Raw genomic sequence first — 18148 nt, forward strand, 5'->3', positions numbered from 1 at the left:
AACTGCAAATTAACCATGGTTTTGTTACTTGAAATAATAATTTACAAAGAAATATTAGGTTATATTTTTTGTGGACATAAAAACAGACCTTAGCCAACAATAGCCTTTCAAGTTACCTAAAATGAATTACATAAAAAACAATGAGGCAATAATGACTGATTGTTTAATAATTCTATGCTTTCATTCAATAACACTGTTAAACTGCATAATGTAATACAAAATAAACAATTTATGTACATTACATGTTCTTACAAATGCCTGCAAAGGGAGCCAAAGGCCATGTAGTTGCAGCTACACCAGGACAATTAAATCCTTGTAGGCTATTGACCAAACATATAATTCAAATATCCACTTAATGTTTAGTTTTTGGCCACCTTTTAACTAAATATAGATGACACAGCCTCTATAATTTCTTCAACGAAAGACGTGGACATCACAAGCCTTACAAAAATTAACAGTGTTTTTATTGTAGTAAAACTGCTCAATTTTCTTTTGCATGATTTCTGAATGCTTGAGACTATAAAATCAATCAGACAAATGTATTATTAAAATCATAGCCATTGGTAACTGTATTTGTCATTTGAAAAAAAAAAAAATCATTTCGGTTTACTTTTATATTTTATTATTAAGTTCTATTTTGATCCCAGCCCTGATAGTGCTTATTATAATATATGCATCTCATTACGAAATACTTTTTTCTCACCGTGTCTCAACTAATATTTATTTCTTTTTTTGAATCTCTGCACATCAGAACTCAATTCTCTGGTTTTGCTTAATGATTAACATAGGAGAAAAAAATATATATTTTGTAATGCGATTTTCTCCCACTTTCAGTTGTTTTACTTAAATTTAAGGTTGGACTTCATCAAAATGATAAACAATGCAAATTTATTTCCACAGCCTTCTTTACTCATATTTACCAAGGGGACTAATAATTCTGACCTCAACTGTATAGCCACTATATTATACATAATAAATGTAATATGCAATCTGTTGCACTGATCCCAATATAAAATATCCTTTAGGTAACTCGATACCTAATGAGAAAAAAAAATACAAGAGAGCACTCCCATGAACAGCACATTTATTCACCATTCAGCAGATAGCTTTCTATCTCTGTCCAAGCAGTATAGATTCTGTTTGCATATACTCTTTCTATAGTACAATAATCATTTACACAAATATACACAATTTAAAATATAAACTCGTTCCAAAGTACAACATAAACTTTTTTTATTTATTCACGACATAGCGTTTTATTGAGGCAGTCCACACAATTTATTTTCTATGGTGGGTGAAGAGCACAGGCAACTGTTAAGCAGACTCAATCAGCACAAACCGAAACAGAGACGTGGAAGAGGATTCCTTGAGGATGACCTACAGTACAGCTGGGCTGGATAAAACTCTTTGGATCATGCACCATCAGGCCTTTCTCTATGCATTGACCGTGATTGTCGGTTGTTGAAGTTCATTGCTCTGATACGGTAATGTTTGTTCCTCTTAAGTTACACCGTGTTGTTATTGTATGTTTGTATGGCACATTTAAAACAGTCTCAAATCATGTGCACTTGAATGTGTCCCTTGTGCAAAACAAATATTTCCTCCAAACTGAACCCAAGTGCATAATGTAGTGATCAAATAAAAGTGTACAAGTGCACCCTCATTCGAACACATTCACACACGCGCACCGCACCGTAAGACAACATGCTTGTATGCATGCATGTTAACATTTCTGCTTCTCTCTCTCTCTCTCTCTCTCTCTCTCACTCACTCACTCAAATGGAAGCTTCTCCATCACAAAAGTAAATAAATATAGAAATTTTGACTTTTTAATTCAAAAATCTTTTTTTTTTTTTTTTGCATTTGCAAATTTATATATCACACAATTCTGATTTTATTTTTCTTGTAATTATGAGTTTACATCTTGCAATTCTTTTTTTCTTATACACAAAATAAAAAAAAATGATAATGGAGACTTCCTTGGAATTGCAAGCTTATATCTCTCATTTCTGAATTTCTCGCAAATCTTTTTTTTTTTTGGCGCAGAATCTTGAAAATCTAGTAAATAGAGTTCACAATTCATAATTATGACTTTTTTTGTCAGAATTCTGAATTTACCTCTTGCAATTTAGTTTTTTACATCGTGACATAAAAATAAAAGTTCATTATGACTTTATCTCTCAATTCTGACCTCATTTACAAGTTTATATCTCACAAGATATCTTGCTAGTTATCCACACAAATTTCGCTGTGAATTTATATCTCTTATATTTGAGTTTATATACAGAAAAACATTTGGAATTGAGATATAAAAACAAAACTATGTGATAAAAATATGAATTGTCAGATATTGCATCAGAATTTTGAAACGAGGTCAGAATTATGCGATAAAAAGTCTTTATTACCTTTATTTATTTATTTGATCCCACGGCAGAAATAAACTTCCATATCCTCATGCACACACACACACACACACACAAACAGCCCAGCAAAATCACTCTACACCTGTGATATAATCTGCATATTAAAACTGGGTGATCGAGACTGTTTGGACAGTGGGCTTCCAGAGGAGAACGGACTCCCGGGGGACAGGAGATCCTGGCTCCGCGTCGCTCGCCCTAGTCGTTCATCCTGCAAGCTGATGGCTGACAGATAATGTGCTCTGTCTGCACTGAGGCTTCCCAGCGAAAGACTATCTGTAGGTCCGGATGAGCCGTTTAGGCCAGTACAGTCAAGAGACTTGCTAGAAGATGTGCTGCTTGTTTTAGGCGGCGCATCAGTGAAGGGAGGGATGTAATGTGGGTCCAGAAAGCGTCTGGGAGCACTGGGACTCGGGCTGCGACTGCTTTCTGCAGTACGGAGACTGATGGCAGGAGGAGGGGACTGGTGCCGTTGGTGGAGGCTTCGCAGAGCAGCTCTGGTGTCGGCCGAAGTGCTCTCCCTCTGTCTGGCCCCAGGATCTCGGAAAGGTCGAACGCCCGTTATGACCCAGTCTCGTTTCACGCTGCTGGGCTGGCTGCTGCTGGAAGCCCCAGAGGAAAACCCTTCATCTGGGTCAAAAGAGTCCTCTCCACAGCTCACACCATCGGCATCTAAAACACAGTGAGGGAACAATGAGACAGAGAAAACAGAAAGCTGGATTACCTAGATTTGCATTTCCTAGAGGAAATACCAGCGCTTGCAAGGCAGCAAAAGAACAGTGTTAGGTGAGCTTAGAAGTAAGCTCAGGCTTTTGGATGTGTCTCAGTGAAATGCTGCATCGCAGCTGCTTTGACACTCAGCACGCGTCTTGTATTGATTTTCCTGCGCAGCTGATAGAAAACAACATGACACTGTCTTTGAAGTGTAAAGCTGCGGATACACTAGACTCCATTCACTCCTTTCACTTCTACTCATACACATGAGAACAAGGGAGAAACTCAAGCTCAGGGGCACAATTTTGTTGGTGAACTCTAATGAGATGATTCACCAATGTAAATGCACTACAGTTCAACAGTTTTAGGTGAGTTTATTTTTTCTGCATACTTATACTCAGTAAGCTTGCATTAAATTAAAGGGATAGTTCACCCAAAAATAAAAAGTATGTCATTAATAACTCACCTTCATGTCGTTCCAAACCTGTAAGACCTATGTGTGTAAGCTGTGTGTACGTTATACTGTCCATGTTCAGAAAGGTAAGAAAAACATCAAAGTAGTCCATGTGACATCAGAGGGTCAGTTAAAACATTTTTTGAAGCATCGAAAATACATTTTGGTCCAAAAATAGCAAAAACTATGACTTTAGTCAGCAGTGTCTTCTCTTCTGTGTCTGTTGTGAGAGAGAGTTCAAAACAAAGCAGTTTGTGATATCCGGTTCCCGAACGAATCATTCGATGTAACCGGATCTTCTTGAACCAGTTCACCAAATCGAACTGAATCGTTTGAAACGGTTCACGTCTCCAATACGCATTAATCCACAAATGACTGAAGCTGTTAACTTTTTTAATGTGGCTGACACTCCATCGGAGTTAAAACAAACTGCTAAGTCAAGAACCGGTTGCATCTGTTTTCGGATCACCAGTAGTCATGGGAAGTTCGGTTCTTTTCCGCGAACTGGTTCTTCCGGACAGTTTGATTCAATAAACCAGTTGAAGAAAACAGTTCACTGGTTCTTTTGCGCTCGAAGTAATGACGTCATTGGTGATGATTGCCCTTGAGTCAAGCCTTCGTTTTACCTGGGCTCATAACATTAGCACAGAATCACTTCAGAATCAATCACCAAAAGAATCAGTTCGGTTCAGACGCGCTGTGTTGGTCTGCTTCATGCTGAATCACACATGCGCAGTATCATCAGCTCCACGGTTCTCGAATCGGACGCGTCTGACCTAAACGGTTCTTGAATCGAGAACGAGTCAATCTTTTGTTCATTATCTGGCTTGGCTCGGTGTTAATCTTCAGTTCTCTCTTCACAGCAGTTCAGTCAGTGTACTGTTTATTTTAACTCAGAGGGAGTGTCAGCCATGTTAAAAAAGTTAACAGCTTAAGTCATTTGTGGATTAATGCGTATTGGAGACGCGAACCGTTTCAGACGATTTAGTTCGATTTGGTGTGACCCTCTGATGTCACATGGACTACTTTGATGATGTTTTTCTCACCTTTCTGGACATGGACAGTATACCGTACACACAGCTTCAATGGAGGGACTGAGAGCTCTCGGACTAAATCTAAAATATCTTAAACTGTGTTCCAAAGATGAAATGAGGTCTTACCGGTTCTGAAAGACATGAGGGTGAGTTATTAAATGACATAATTTTAATTTTTCAGTGAACTTACCCTTTAAGTTGATCACAATAAAATGCTCACAAAAAAGCTAATCTTTTGAACATTCTATTCATTAAAAAATCATGGGGAAAAGAAATGTTATCATGATTTCCATAAAAATATATAGCAGTACGGCTTTTTTCAACACTGTATCTTAAAAAATGTATCTTAAGCAAATTAGCATATTAGAATGATCGCTATAGTATCACGTAAATTACATGCATTTCTTCATAACAATAATAGTAATAATGTAAACATTTTAAAATGTACAAATATTTAATATGACTGCCTTTCCTGTATTAAAAAAAATGCATCCTTGGTGAGCATAAGAGACTTCTTTAAAATACATTACAAAACATTACTTTTGCACAGTAGTGTAAGATATAATGCTGCGTTCAAGTCAGAAGTTCATACTTCCAAGTTTGGAAACATAAGTGAGTTTGGTTGGAATAAAATGGATGTGCTGGACATATAATTTTCCCTCTCTTTTTCACTTCCCAACAAAGACAGAAAGCTTTCAAGCATTAACGCAACTTAATGAAGAGCAAAGGATGCACATGAGATGTACAGTGTAATTGATGCACATGTTCAGTAATTTTTCATTCATATTAGACAAAATACAATTTTGATCCTATTATCAGAAAAAAATAATAAAGCTTTAACTTGTTGTTATTGGTAATTATGATATGATGGTGGTATTCATGTGCAGTCAATTTGCAAATACATTTGATCATACCAACTTAACCTGAACACACCAATGCAAGATCAATCACAATTTTGTATGCAAATATTAAATAATATTTGAAATAACCTATACACTGAGTGGTTTGCAGAAATTTGTAAAGAAGGAAAAAAAAGAGGGATGTCATTCTATCTTGCCTTGCAAGCACTGTAAACTCAATGTAAATAAAAAAGGTTAAACACAAATGATCACAAAACAACACAAAGGTATGTGGAGACACTAAAAACAAGCAGAAGGAAGTTTTCCATGCAATGGGGTTAGTTTAATCTGTAGGGCCAATCAACACTTTCTATGGCCAAGAAGGACAGGGCTTGTGCACAGACTGTCTAATAATGAGATGTTCCTGAGCCCCGCCTACCCCCTTGCAAGGTTAGGTGAATGGTGCACTTTATCCGCCCACGTGCCACAGGACTGTCTGGTCTCTCCAGGGGGGTGTATCGGCTGGGGGTCATGGAGGCGTAGAATTCAGTCGTGGTTGAGAAATCAAAACAATCTGAGGTGAAGACAGTGAGCGTACTGAACATGATGCTGACAGACGGAAAATTTCACACACAAAAATGGCCACTTTTTCCTGATGCTTGAATGGAAGGACTGATGAGGATGTTCATGTTCTCATTATAATTTTTGTGATCATGAAAGAAAATAAGCAAAATGAAAAGATGACTGTCATTTGAGTTTAATTTGGGAAACAATTCTCACCATTAACAACTCCTTGTTTGTATTAGTGTTTTTGTATTTATTAGTAAGGTAACTACTAGGTTTAGGTATAAGGTTAGCAGAATCAGCCATTAATATGTGATTTAGACGTACTAATAAACAGCCAATATCTCAGTAATATGTATGCTAATAAGCAACTAGGTAATAGTGAGAATTGTCCCTAAAGCACTACCAAAGTTTTTTGTGTAACTGTGTGTGTGTGCTCTTGTTTTTGTGACATATCAGGACACAACTCTGTATAATGACATGGGTATGACACAGGTATTACAAGGAGATGGTGACTTATGAGGACATATGAGAACGCTTATAAATCATACAGGATGAGTTTGTTTGAGAAAGTAAAAATGCACAAAGTTTCCTGTGAGGGTTAGGGTTAGGTGTAGGGTTGGTGAAGGGCGACAGAATATACAGTTTGTACCGTATAAAAACCATTATGCCAATGGGATGTCCCCACTTTTCACAAAAACAAACGTGTGTGAATATGTTGCATACCCTCTCGTTTCCAGCGGAGGCGACGAATGGAGGCGGCAGTGACAGCTGCCTGTGAGATGCATCTCCCGGCAGGCGTTACTTCCACCTCCAAAAGGTTCCGCGAACCCTCCGGAGGACGGGACGGAAGTGAGCGTCTAATTGCATTTGCCACCTGAGGATGAGAGGTCAACGACAATTTCCGACAATGACAAACAACAACGGTCAATTTCCATTAAGAATTGTTATTTAAAAGTTGCTTCATAAATCATGGAGGCAGGTTCATGTACAAAAAAAACACAAATCTGACTTCACTAGTTCAGTACATTAAGAGTCTAAAAGACAACCAGTGAAAACGTTTCAAGACAAAAACATTGGGCCATCTTTACGAAGAATTTCATATCAGTCAGTCTTTGCTTGTTTGATGTGAAACTGAAATGTACTTATTTGATCGTTTATTTAGAAATAATGCAGAATCTTTAATATTTCTTCTGCTATTTACAAGTATGTTGTAGTATTTAATCGCTTTAACTTTCAAAGACACTGTTTTTTCCACGTTTAAATTAAATCTTAAAAAGCCATTCAGAGCCCACTGTATTTTCCCTAAGTGTACTGTAATAAATGACTTTTACCAGTAATGGCTGGGCATGGAGGTCTAGCTGTGCTCGGTAGAGGATGTCATCCAAAGCTTCCCTCCCCAGATCCCACTGCCCATTATAACTGTTGATCATCATGCAGATGAGATCATTAGCACACCAATCAAATCCTTAATTGAGAATTAACAGGAATTAAATATACAAGACATTTCCTTCTCCTACTAATGTAAAAAGAAAACTTTAATGTTGCACAGAAATACACATTTCTGATTTCTGTGGAAAACATGATATTGTTTTCAGAATTATTTGATAAATAGAAAGCATTTATTTAAAATAGTTTAGCTTATTAATAGTTAGTAAGGTAGTTGTTAAGTTTAGGCATTGGGTAGGATTATGGATGTAGAATACGTATGGTCATGCAGAATATGTGCTTTATAAATGCTAATAAAAAGCAAATATGTCAACAACAGGCATGCTAATAAGCATGGTAACTTACATGGCGTGGTAAACAGCAGTCAGCATCTGCACCATAAACTCTGGCTCCAGTCGTACACGGTTACACGGCTCCTTCCACGACTTCTGCTGCTGCCGCGGGTAACCGCTCACACACAGTCTGCATAACGAGAGCCATTCAGAGAGAATCGTTAATGACATGTTTATTTGGAGGTCTTTATGCTAATGCTGTGACCCGCCACAGAACTCCCTTGCTCTCTCGCTCTAAATCAGCATTCCATTCAATCCATTTAATCATTCAATCTCTGCCTGCTCCAGCAAGAAATTTCAGAGAGAGAGAAAGGGAGTGAGGAAAACAGGGCGAGACGTTCCCAACTCTGGCGCCCCTTACCGTGTGCTCATTCTGCAAACCGATTGGTGGGAGGACGCAGGCATAAAGACCACAGCTGAGTTGTAGCAGAGCATCAGAAAAGACAGCACCTCAAACCTGCAGGAGACAAACACATGCTGCTGTTGCACACCCCCACTCTGACATCTGCATAATTTTACAACGACGAATCAGACGGCGGTACATTATGAGTCAGCGACTGTCGCCGTGCATCTAGCCGGTGGAACGGTAATAACAAATCACACTACATCTGCACGGATATCGCTGTCAAGAAGCTCCAGCAGCGGTTTAATGAAATCAAAATGCTGAGAAATCATTACAACCCATTTCAACCTGCAGGAAAAAAATAAACCGCTGAGTCACGGCGATAAAACGGCCCAGCGGCCGATTAATCAGATGCCTAGAAATATTCCACACATCAAATCTACTTCATCCATCATCAGATCACCTGTTTTGTGAGGTAAATGTCTCTCTCTGGGACAGCAGACCGCTGTACACCACCCGGATGAGGTCGTGCTGGTTCAGGGCTCCCTCGGTTAACGCCATGGACCCCAGACTGGATGGCTGCGGTAAACGGAAGAAATCACTTAGCAATTCGGCTAGTAATTCATGTAATGCTCACAAAGAAAATGTATTGTATATGTTAATGTTAAATGCTTTTACAGCCTTAGAAAATGAGAAATACAGGTTAACCAGTGATGTGTTGATTGAAATTCTGTATATGTATATACATACAAAACCAAAAGTAATAAATATATAATATGAATAAAAACAATAGTTTTAGTTTTATGTTAATTATTGAGAGTCCAATTAAGGTTCATTTGACCGGACCATAGCAACTGTACTATTTTAACCTAATACAAAGTTAAACCAGCACACCCAATGGTTTACTCCGATTTAGCTGCTCCCAGAACACCCTAGAAATCATCAAAGAAGCCCTTTTGTAAAACACCAGGCTTTCTAGCCTTTTGGAGGTTTGACGCATTACCGTATTTTTCGGACTATAAGCCGCACCTGAGTATAAGTCGCATCAGTCCAAAAATACGTCATGACCAGGAAAAAAACATATATAAGTTGCACCAGACTATAAGTCGCATTTATTTAGACCCAAGAACCAAGAGAAAACATTACCGTCTACAGCCACGAGAGGGTGCTATATGCTGCTTAGTGTAGACTACAGGAGCACTGTGCAGAATCTCTGGCAGCATAGAGCGCCCTCTCACGGCTGGAAACGGTAATGTTTTCTCTTGGTTCATTTCTCTCGTTTCATGTCAAATTAATTTTGATAAATAAGTCGCACCTGACTATAAGTCACAGGACCAGCCAAACTATGAAAAAAAGTGCGACTTATAGTCCGGAAAATACGGTAATTTTTAACTTTCCTGTATCCTGTGAAATGAGAGAAGATCAGTGTTTTGTGTGCATAATAACAGAAAACATCATCTTCATTGATTTGACACTGATACCCCCTGTAGCTCAGACATTCTATACAGATCCGATTCAAAAGTGTTTGTATTTTACTCCACTTCTTACCTCATGGTATATTGAAGGCTTGGAGAGAGATGGTATGGTGAATGACAGCAGCTTTCCATTTCCTTTACTGTCCACAATTTCCTGTAACACAAGACGTACAGATAGTGTATGTCTACTTTAGATGCTGAATTTCAGGAAAATGCAGGTAATGCCAATCAGCAATCTCTCACCAGGTTATAGATCCCCAGTAGCAGGGCTTCCACGCAGCCGTTCCGGTAGCGCTCTCTGCTGGCAGAAAGCCGCAAGTACACCCAGATGAGCTCAGGCAGGAACTGCAGAGTAAACCGACGCAAACCCTCCTCTGAGCTCCGGTACAACTCAAACAACTGATGACACACCGGAGCCAACAGCTAGAGAGGAAGAGACACAAAGAACACAGTGACAAAGTAAAAGAGACAGTGTGGGACACAGGAACCGAGAGGAACACTTCCTTGCAACATGAATAATACAAAAAAAAACACAAGCTTAAGGAAGTAGCATATTTAAGTCAAACTATAAAAATTAAACTGATATATTATAATATGATATGAAATTATATTAAATAATACTAAATATGAAATGATCAAAATCATGATCAAATACAATTAAAATTGGAAATGGGAAATTATGTTACGTTGTAATGTTATGTTATGTTGTAAATTTTGAATTTGCTTTTATTCTAACATTTTTCGGGTTTTCAGTTTTATATGCATTTTTAATTTTTATATTTCTTTTTAGCTTTCTTTTTTAAATTCAGTTTCAGTCATTTTAGCACTTACCGTATTTTTCGGACTATAAGTCGCATCAGTCCAAAAATACGTCATGATGAGGAAAAAAACATATATAAGTCGCACTGGATTATAAATTGCATTTATTTAGAACCAAGCAACAAGAGAAAACATTACCATCTCCAGCCACGAGAGGGCGCTCTATGTCTTCAGTGTAGACTACAGGAGCACAGAGCAGCATAGAGCGCCATCTCGTGGCTGTAGACGGTAATGTTTTCTCTTGGTTCATTTCTCTTGCTTCATGTCAAATTAATTTTGATAAATAAGTCGCACCTGACTATAAGTCGCAGGACCAGCCAAACTATGAAAAAAAGTGCGACTTATAGTCCGGAAAATATGGTATTTAATTCCAATTAGCATTTCAAATTTTACGTTTTTTTTAGCTTAAGTGCTTCATATAATATTTGTAGTTTAAATTCAGCATTAATGAAAAAGATTTTTGATCGTTTTAATTTTTCAGGTAATGATAACAACGCTGAAAAGTCAGAATAAATCAATCTAGTCCTATCTCAATCATGCCTTTTCAAACTTTCTGTGAAGTGTCTGAAGCGCTTGATCATACCTCACTGATGGGCTGCTCCTGAATAACAGCATAGAGAGCAGGTACAAGAGCTTTCTTCAGACGCAGGCTGCCAGAATAGCTGCGGATTTGATCCTCAGGTAATGTCTAAAGAGGAGAAACCGTGGTTGTCATGACTAAGCAGCCTTAACCTGAATCGGCCTGGAATTGAATTAACTTGGAGGCTGAAAATATTCCTCCATTAAGTTCTGAGATTCCAAAACCAAATGTGGTTAATGGGACACTGCGCTCAGATCACTTGGGAAGGGGGGGCTTAATTTGAGTGAGCTATATAAAAAATGTCAAATTAAACCCTGTAAGGATGTCAAATCTCTCACCTTGAACTCTGAGAGCCATTCCTCCACCACGCCACGCTCTGAGCAGAGCATGGTCCTCCTGAGAGAAAAGAAAAGAAATATGTCATAAATGAAGATTATTACCACTCTTGCATCAAAAGCATGACCCAAAATTAACTTTTTACCACAATGTCAATATCATTGAATTTAAAACATTTGCCACGGCAAATTTCTTTTCTCATCAACCATGAAAATATACAGTATTTTGCATTATTCCATTAAGTGATGCAAATCAGTTTTATGGCTAGTTTTAATGTTATTTTCTCTGACACTATTATGAGTCTATGGTTTAGACACACTTGTCTTGGACTTAATTTATTAATAATTAATTTGATCTTTAAAAAAAGTTTGATCTTGAATGTTTGAGGTTAGTAAGATTTTTAAAGAAATTAATGCTTTTATTCATTAAATTTGATCAGAAGGGATTGTTTATAATGTTACAAAAGATTTCTATTCCAGATAATTGCCTTTCTTTTGAATTTTCTATTCATCAAACATCCTGAAAAAACGTATCATGGCTTCCACAAAAACATCAAGCAGCACACTGACAATAAAAAGAAATGATTTATTAGGATCATGTGACACTGAGGACTGGAGTAATGGTTGTAAATGTAATTTTCTTTTATTATCAATTTAACAGTTATGCTGCACGATATTTTTGTGGAAACCGTGATACCGTTTTTCCACAGGATTTCTTGATGAATAAGCATAAACCATCTAAGACCAGATTGTTTTAATATGTGCAAATTGGCCAGACCATTTTAGTTTTCATTTTGGCTCACCTGCCTCAAACTCAGCTCAGAAGTTTAGATAAGGAGAGATGTGGCTCAGATTCTCCATGTCTCTTGATCTCTGGTCAAACAGCCTGCAGATAAAAAGACGACACACATCCCGCTCATAAGAAAGCTCTCACACCTGCCTGACACACAAGCATCACGGTTACTACAGCAACTGTTGGCTCATGTTTAATATTGCAAACACACACACAGGTGTTACCCCATTCAATCCTAATACAGGACATCTGTGTTTATGCATGTTTGTGTGCACCTCTTAAAATGGCAGGCTCTGTGTTTGGCGGTGTGTTGTGAGAGAGAGTGCTGTGCTCTGATTAGACAGCAGTGCTGCGTTGGGAGTTTGGGAGTGAATCTGAGGTGAACAGAACAGATGCTTTACACGCTAAACAAAACCTGCCAACATCCACAATCCTGCTTGTGCTGTGGAGACATGTTTTAATACGGTCCAGAGGAAGCAGAGGTAACTGCACTTACAGCTAATGTTATATGCTGTCATTTAAAGGTCCTGTATGTGAGATTGACACCGAGTGGTTGAACTAGGTATTGCAGTCCAAATTCAAAATAATGAAGAGGGTTTTTTTTCATCCGGCCCCTCCTCCACAGACTTGATGTACACGTAGGTTGCCAGATTGACAACACCAATGGGAAAGAGCGCACTTGACAATTAATGAAATTAAATATGCTGTGTTTTCTGCCAACTGACAATCCGGGATGCTGAAATACAATTGGGTAAACTGGCAGTGGGCGGGTTTCACAAACCAAAACAGAGACTGATATTCTGGCCCGGAACACACATTTTCAAAGGAGAATAACTGACTGTGGCATTGTTTTTCAGATAAATATGTTAAGTATGTTTCTTAAATATCTGCAAACATGTTATGGAATTTCTATGCTTTAGTAGAGTCAAAAACTTACATACAGAATCTTTAAACTTTGCATGTATACATACTGTACATATACACACACATAAAGCTAGCCTCCCTTCCAATAATTGTTACTTTTAAGAAACAGTGTCAAATTCTGTCCATTTTATCATGAAATTCAAACAATAACTACCATTTTGACAACTTTTGATACGGCATGACAGACGGTTCAAACAGCAGCATGGAGCGTGAGTGAACATGATCATCGCTTCCTCTTTACTACTAGTTATAACACTTAATTAACATCTCACGTAACATTTAATATCTCAGTGTTTCATCAACTGTTGGAAGACGTCAATAAACAGCTCGTAAAAAATGTCACAAAGTAATTGACCAAATCAATCAGGATGCACAGCTCACTAGAAGAAAAAAATGAATGAGCATTTCACTAAATATATATTTGTCTATATATTCAGAGTTTACTTAACCTGTAGTTAAAGCTGCAGTAGGGAACTTTTGACGCTCTAGCGGTTAATAAACAGAACTGCTTGCGTCTTGCGGAAGAACATCGTAGCCGGAACTACTTCTCTCTGTTTATGTCTATAAAGAATCACAAAGGTACTGGGTTACTCCGCTGCGGTACCCCCGAAGCAATCTAAAATAGTCCGAATATAAACACTTATTATAGGTGCACCCTAGTGATTTAGGACAAGCTAAAAACACGGTTTGGAAAATGGATTCATGGTGTACTCGCTTATCATGTTCATTTTTCTACATTTTGAACACAAACAAAGTTACGGACCTCAGCTCTGATTGGTTGTTTTTTACCGGGAGCGGTCTGTAACTGCAAATGGCAATAGGACCACTGGGAGGAGCCAGAGGAGCTTGATTTTTTTCACAGATTATCTGTCTCATATTCTACTGTCAGGACATAATGACAGGTTTAACAAATATGTAAAAAATATATTTTTACAAAAGTTCCCTACTGCAGCTTTAACTCTTAATTATTTAATAAATATGTCATGAAAACAGCCACTGTGTAAATTATTGTAGGCCTATTTTAGCAATGAATTGAAGAAGAAACATAATATAATTAGATTTAGAAAGCCTGCTCTGCTGTTAATTGTAACGTTTAAGGTTATATTCTTGTACAAGTAACACACACCCACTTTAAACAAATCTCTAACAAGAAAATCTATTATTTATTAATTATTACAGTAATTATACAAATACTGTTTTTATGATTTCATATTAATTGCACATTAACATTTAACAGTTAAAACTTAAACTACGACTTTTTTAAAAACTTGTTTTAATAACATAAAATAATTGCATTATTTATCCATTAAGAATATGACCAGTATTGCAGATGTTGTGTAACTAAATTATTTGTACATATTTGTACATGTGTTCAAACATTCATTGTAAGTAAAAAAATGTTTGAATGAAATCTTTTATGCTCACCAAGGCTGCATTTATTTGATTCATCAAAATGTGTCAGTAAAATAGTAATACTATGACATTATTACAATTTAAAGTAACAGGTTTATTTTAATATATTTTAAATTGTAATTTATTCCTGTGATAGCAAACCTGAACTTTCAGCATTTATTACATCATTCTAATATGCTGATTTGCAGCTCAAGAAACATTTCTTTAATATCAATATTTAAAACACTTGTGCTACACTTTGTTACTAAATTACATTTATTAATTGTAATTTTGTCCTGCATTGACAGTGACCACTTACAGCAGACATGCTGTGTCATTTTAAATACACAGTATATATTAAATCAAAAGACTTCTTATGCTTAAATGCTTAACAAAATGCGTAGACAAACAGATTGCGTTTGTTCATTTTATTTATTGGGTAAATATGCAAGAGCTGGAAATATACTCTAAAATACACAAAATGCATGTTTCCCTCAAAAAATGAATTTGAACCTTAAAATGTGATGCTGGAACCACTCATTCAGTTTAGAGCCTCCCAAGTCAAAAATGAAAGTTTATCCTGAGGCTGTAAAAAACTTGGTCTAAAATATTTGAAAAATGCAGCATGTCTGCAACAAAATAGCAGTCAACGCTCCCCTCACAAGAGACACTCCCCTCTTTACAAAGAAGCCTCAACACCAAAACATTCCTCTGCTGTGTGAATGCTACACGGTTAGCACGCCTGCTCTCCAACCCTTGCCAACGGGTAAGAAGCTTACAAGATTCAGTGCCAGATAATTAAGTGTAAACAGTCCCCCGAGACCTAAAATAGCCATTGTGAAAAGAGCTTAGTGTAAAGAGACAAGAAGAGGGAAAATGAGAGGTGATTTCACTGAACGGAGATCAAAGTAGTAAGCATTCAACAAGCAGGGGTTACTATGATCGGCTGCAGCGGGACGCAACAGAAAGGTCATTGTTAAATGGGTTGTGCAACATACTCCCAAACGCACTCCAAACTGCCACAGACACACAATTCACCTGAGCTGATGCTCAAAATCTCATCAGACACCCACAGCTGACGCTGTTACCATAGTAAGGGACAAACACTCAAGTGAAACATATGGACTCATTAACAAAACATATGCATTCCTAAACGCATGCATTCTAACACACCAATAGTTATTTTGTTCTGACAGTGTAAAATACATCTCAATCCTGTCAAATTAGCCAGATGGTGTCTAATCTCGTCCAGGCAAATCTCTGGGCTGCACAGAAAACAAGTCCTCGGCAAGGGTCACGATTCAGCTCCTCTGAGATAAAAACAACTCCGTGTCGAAGACAAAAAGACCAATTTGGTTGATTAAAGAATTACTCTAGGGTTAAATCAGTGGCGAATCATGCCCCAGTGATTTCTGCCATCCTTCCTGTGTCATTTGACTGTGGTTTTTCAGTGAACACCACTTCCTGCTCTCAACACTGGTGCAACTGTGTTTGTGTGTTTGTGTGTTTGTGTGTGTTTGTGTGTGTGTGTGGGGGGGGGGGGGGTGCAAACTTCATACAGCTGGTTTATAGGTGTGCCTTTCTGAAATCAAATCACTTCACTTTGTGCATGAGATTTAAAACTGGTGTTATGCCAGAAGTTGGAATAATGCCAATGTGTGTGTGGCGTAAAGGTTTCCAGAGAATAGATAATGCATATTGAAAAATACCTTAAAAAGTTAGATGAGCTAGGACAAACCGTTATGCTAAAACTAAACAGCGCTTGTTTCTTTAAAATTGTAACATTTATAAAAACTGCTAAAATAATATATTTATCTAGATTTATAAAAAATATTAGGCATTCAGACCTAGTGTGCATCACTTTCTGTTTTTACTTTTTGTTACTGTTTTTTATTTAGAGCCTTCCAAATCACAAGACTATTAGAATTGATTCAGCTAAATCAATTTATTCGTTTTATCAACAACACACACACACACACACACACACACACACACACACACACAATAATAGTAATCCTTTGAAACAAAAAACATGGCAGCCCGTGACCCAAGACTGAAAAATATTACATATTTTTTACTCTTATAGGTTAAAGATACAGCACTAAAAGTCGATAAATGGGAGTAAGTGTACATTAAGTGTAAATGCATAGCTGGAGATGCTTATTATTATTTATAAGTTTAACAATCTAAGTGTGTCATGTGTTTATTTTAGTTAACCATTCAGAATAAATACTATAAATATTATAAAAATTGTTTTATACAATATTTAACAAATATTATAAAATATTTTATAAAAGATTATAAAATTGTCTGTTAACATTACAAAAGAGCACATAATGACAACCCAATCATCGATAAGGTACAAACCTCTACTAATAATTTGATATATTTTAAGTTTTCGAGAAATAACCTATATCAAGCCCACGACTATTTGGATGTTTCTCGGACCTAATGTTTAATGTCCTAATGTTTATTTTAATATATACAGAAATAAATATTTTGTTTAGTTTCTAATTATTATTTAAAAGAGAAATCAAGAAGCATGGTTATATGTTTGTTACCTTCTATCATAATACAAGTCTAAACGTGTTATTCAAATAACCTCTGCAATATATATGACATGTTGTTAACTTTTTAGTAACCATAAACGTAATTGAATAAATATATTTAATAATCATTCGGCCTAAATATAAGCGAATCAGCGTCATCTTCCACCGCATGTGGTTCAGATGCTCCAAACATGCTCATCTATGCTCATAAATACAGATTGTATCAGTGCTATGGTTCTGAATCACATACCAGCAGGATATGGACTCCTCCGGATGCTGCAGATGATCACTAGAGTCCTTGAGCAAAGCTGCAATGCGCCTTAAAGGACAGACCCGACACAACGACCCCTTTTAAAATCAGGCAGAACAATACTTGTACAATCCCACCAGACCATGTCTATTAATATCAAGGAATCGATTAGTTAAAAAGGCCTTCCGTTTGCCAGACGAAAAGGATCACTGCCGCGTTGATATCATCATGTATCTCTGCTCTCTAGCTCTTCCTGCCAACTTGCAGCTATTTACCTGACCAATTGAGTCTCTCTTATCGAGCCCTCGCCGCGGCTGGCCAATAGCTGCGCAGTGCGGTGAGTGGTGAGCTGACCGGTGATCACCGCGCTGCGCTGCTATTGGCCAGTCGAGTCGTGGGCTCGATCTCAAAGACTCGATTGGTCAGGTGAAAAGGTGACCCGTGCTTGAGTTAAGACAGGTGACACGCGTCATCGATCTCGTCATTCGAGTTCCTATCAAAGAGACTATCCCTGCATCCCAATGTGTTTACTATTTACCCTGTCTGCCCTAAATAGTATCGAAAATTACTATTTAATTACTAATTAACTAAATAATTAAAATGTAATTACTAAAATTACTAATTAATATAGGATGTTGATTTGCTAAAGGTGTAAGCCGCTAGACAATAACGTTACAGTATATTTGGGTTTTTTGACTCCTGTAAAAACAGGTTTTACAAGGATTGAACAGCATGGAGGTGAGTAAATAATGACTGAATTTATGTTTAGATGAACTAACCTTTAAAGCCCCAAATATAAATTGCATGAAACACATGTAAGCATTAGTATCAGATATTATATTATGAATATACTTGAAGAAATAAGCAGCTTGTTGTTGTCAG

General features: G+C 37.2%; 1 protein-coding gene across 3 annotated transcripts; it reads right to left on the reverse strand.

The window, feature by feature from the left end:
- Positions 1 to 1067: 1067 nt before the first annotated feature.
- On the reverse strand, positions 1068 to 17545 carry LOC127968623 (protein FAM126B). Of its 3 annotated transcripts, none has more exons than XM_052569930.1 (13): positions 17267 to 17545; positions 12166 to 12244; positions 11362 to 11419; positions 11027 to 11131; positions 9868 to 10047; positions 9698 to 9778; positions 8613 to 8728; positions 8168 to 8263; positions 7820 to 7936; positions 7360 to 7447; positions 6752 to 6902; positions 5901 to 6035; positions 1068 to 3092 (listed from the first exon to the last, which is right to left on the reverse strand). In XM_052569930.1, exons 3-13 carry the CDS (start codon positions 11410 to 11412, stop codon positions 2500 to 2502), a joined length of 1713 nt encoding a protein of 570 aa, XP_052425890.1. In that variant the 5' UTR covers positions 11413 to 11419; positions 12166 to 12244; positions 17267 to 17545; the 3' UTR covers positions 1068 to 2499. The 3 variants fall into 3 exon arrangements, with proteins under 3 accessions (XP_052425890.1, XP_052425889.1, XP_052425891.1); XM_052569929.1 differs by having other exon boundaries at positions 12162 to 12244; XM_052569931.1 differs by lacking the exon at positions 5901 to 6035 and having other exon boundaries at positions 12162 to 12244; positions 17267 to 17544.
- Between the last annotated feature and the right edge of the window lie 603 nt (positions 17546 to 18148).

This window comes from Carassius gibelio, chromosome B11 (genome assembly GCF_023724105.1).
Source record: "Carassius gibelio isolate Cgi1373 ecotype wild population from Czech Republic chromosome B11, carGib1.2-hapl.c, whole genome shotgun sequence".
Taxonomy (NCBI): domain Eukaryota; kingdom Metazoa; phylum Chordata; class Actinopteri; order Cypriniformes; family Cyprinidae; genus Carassius; species Carassius gibelio.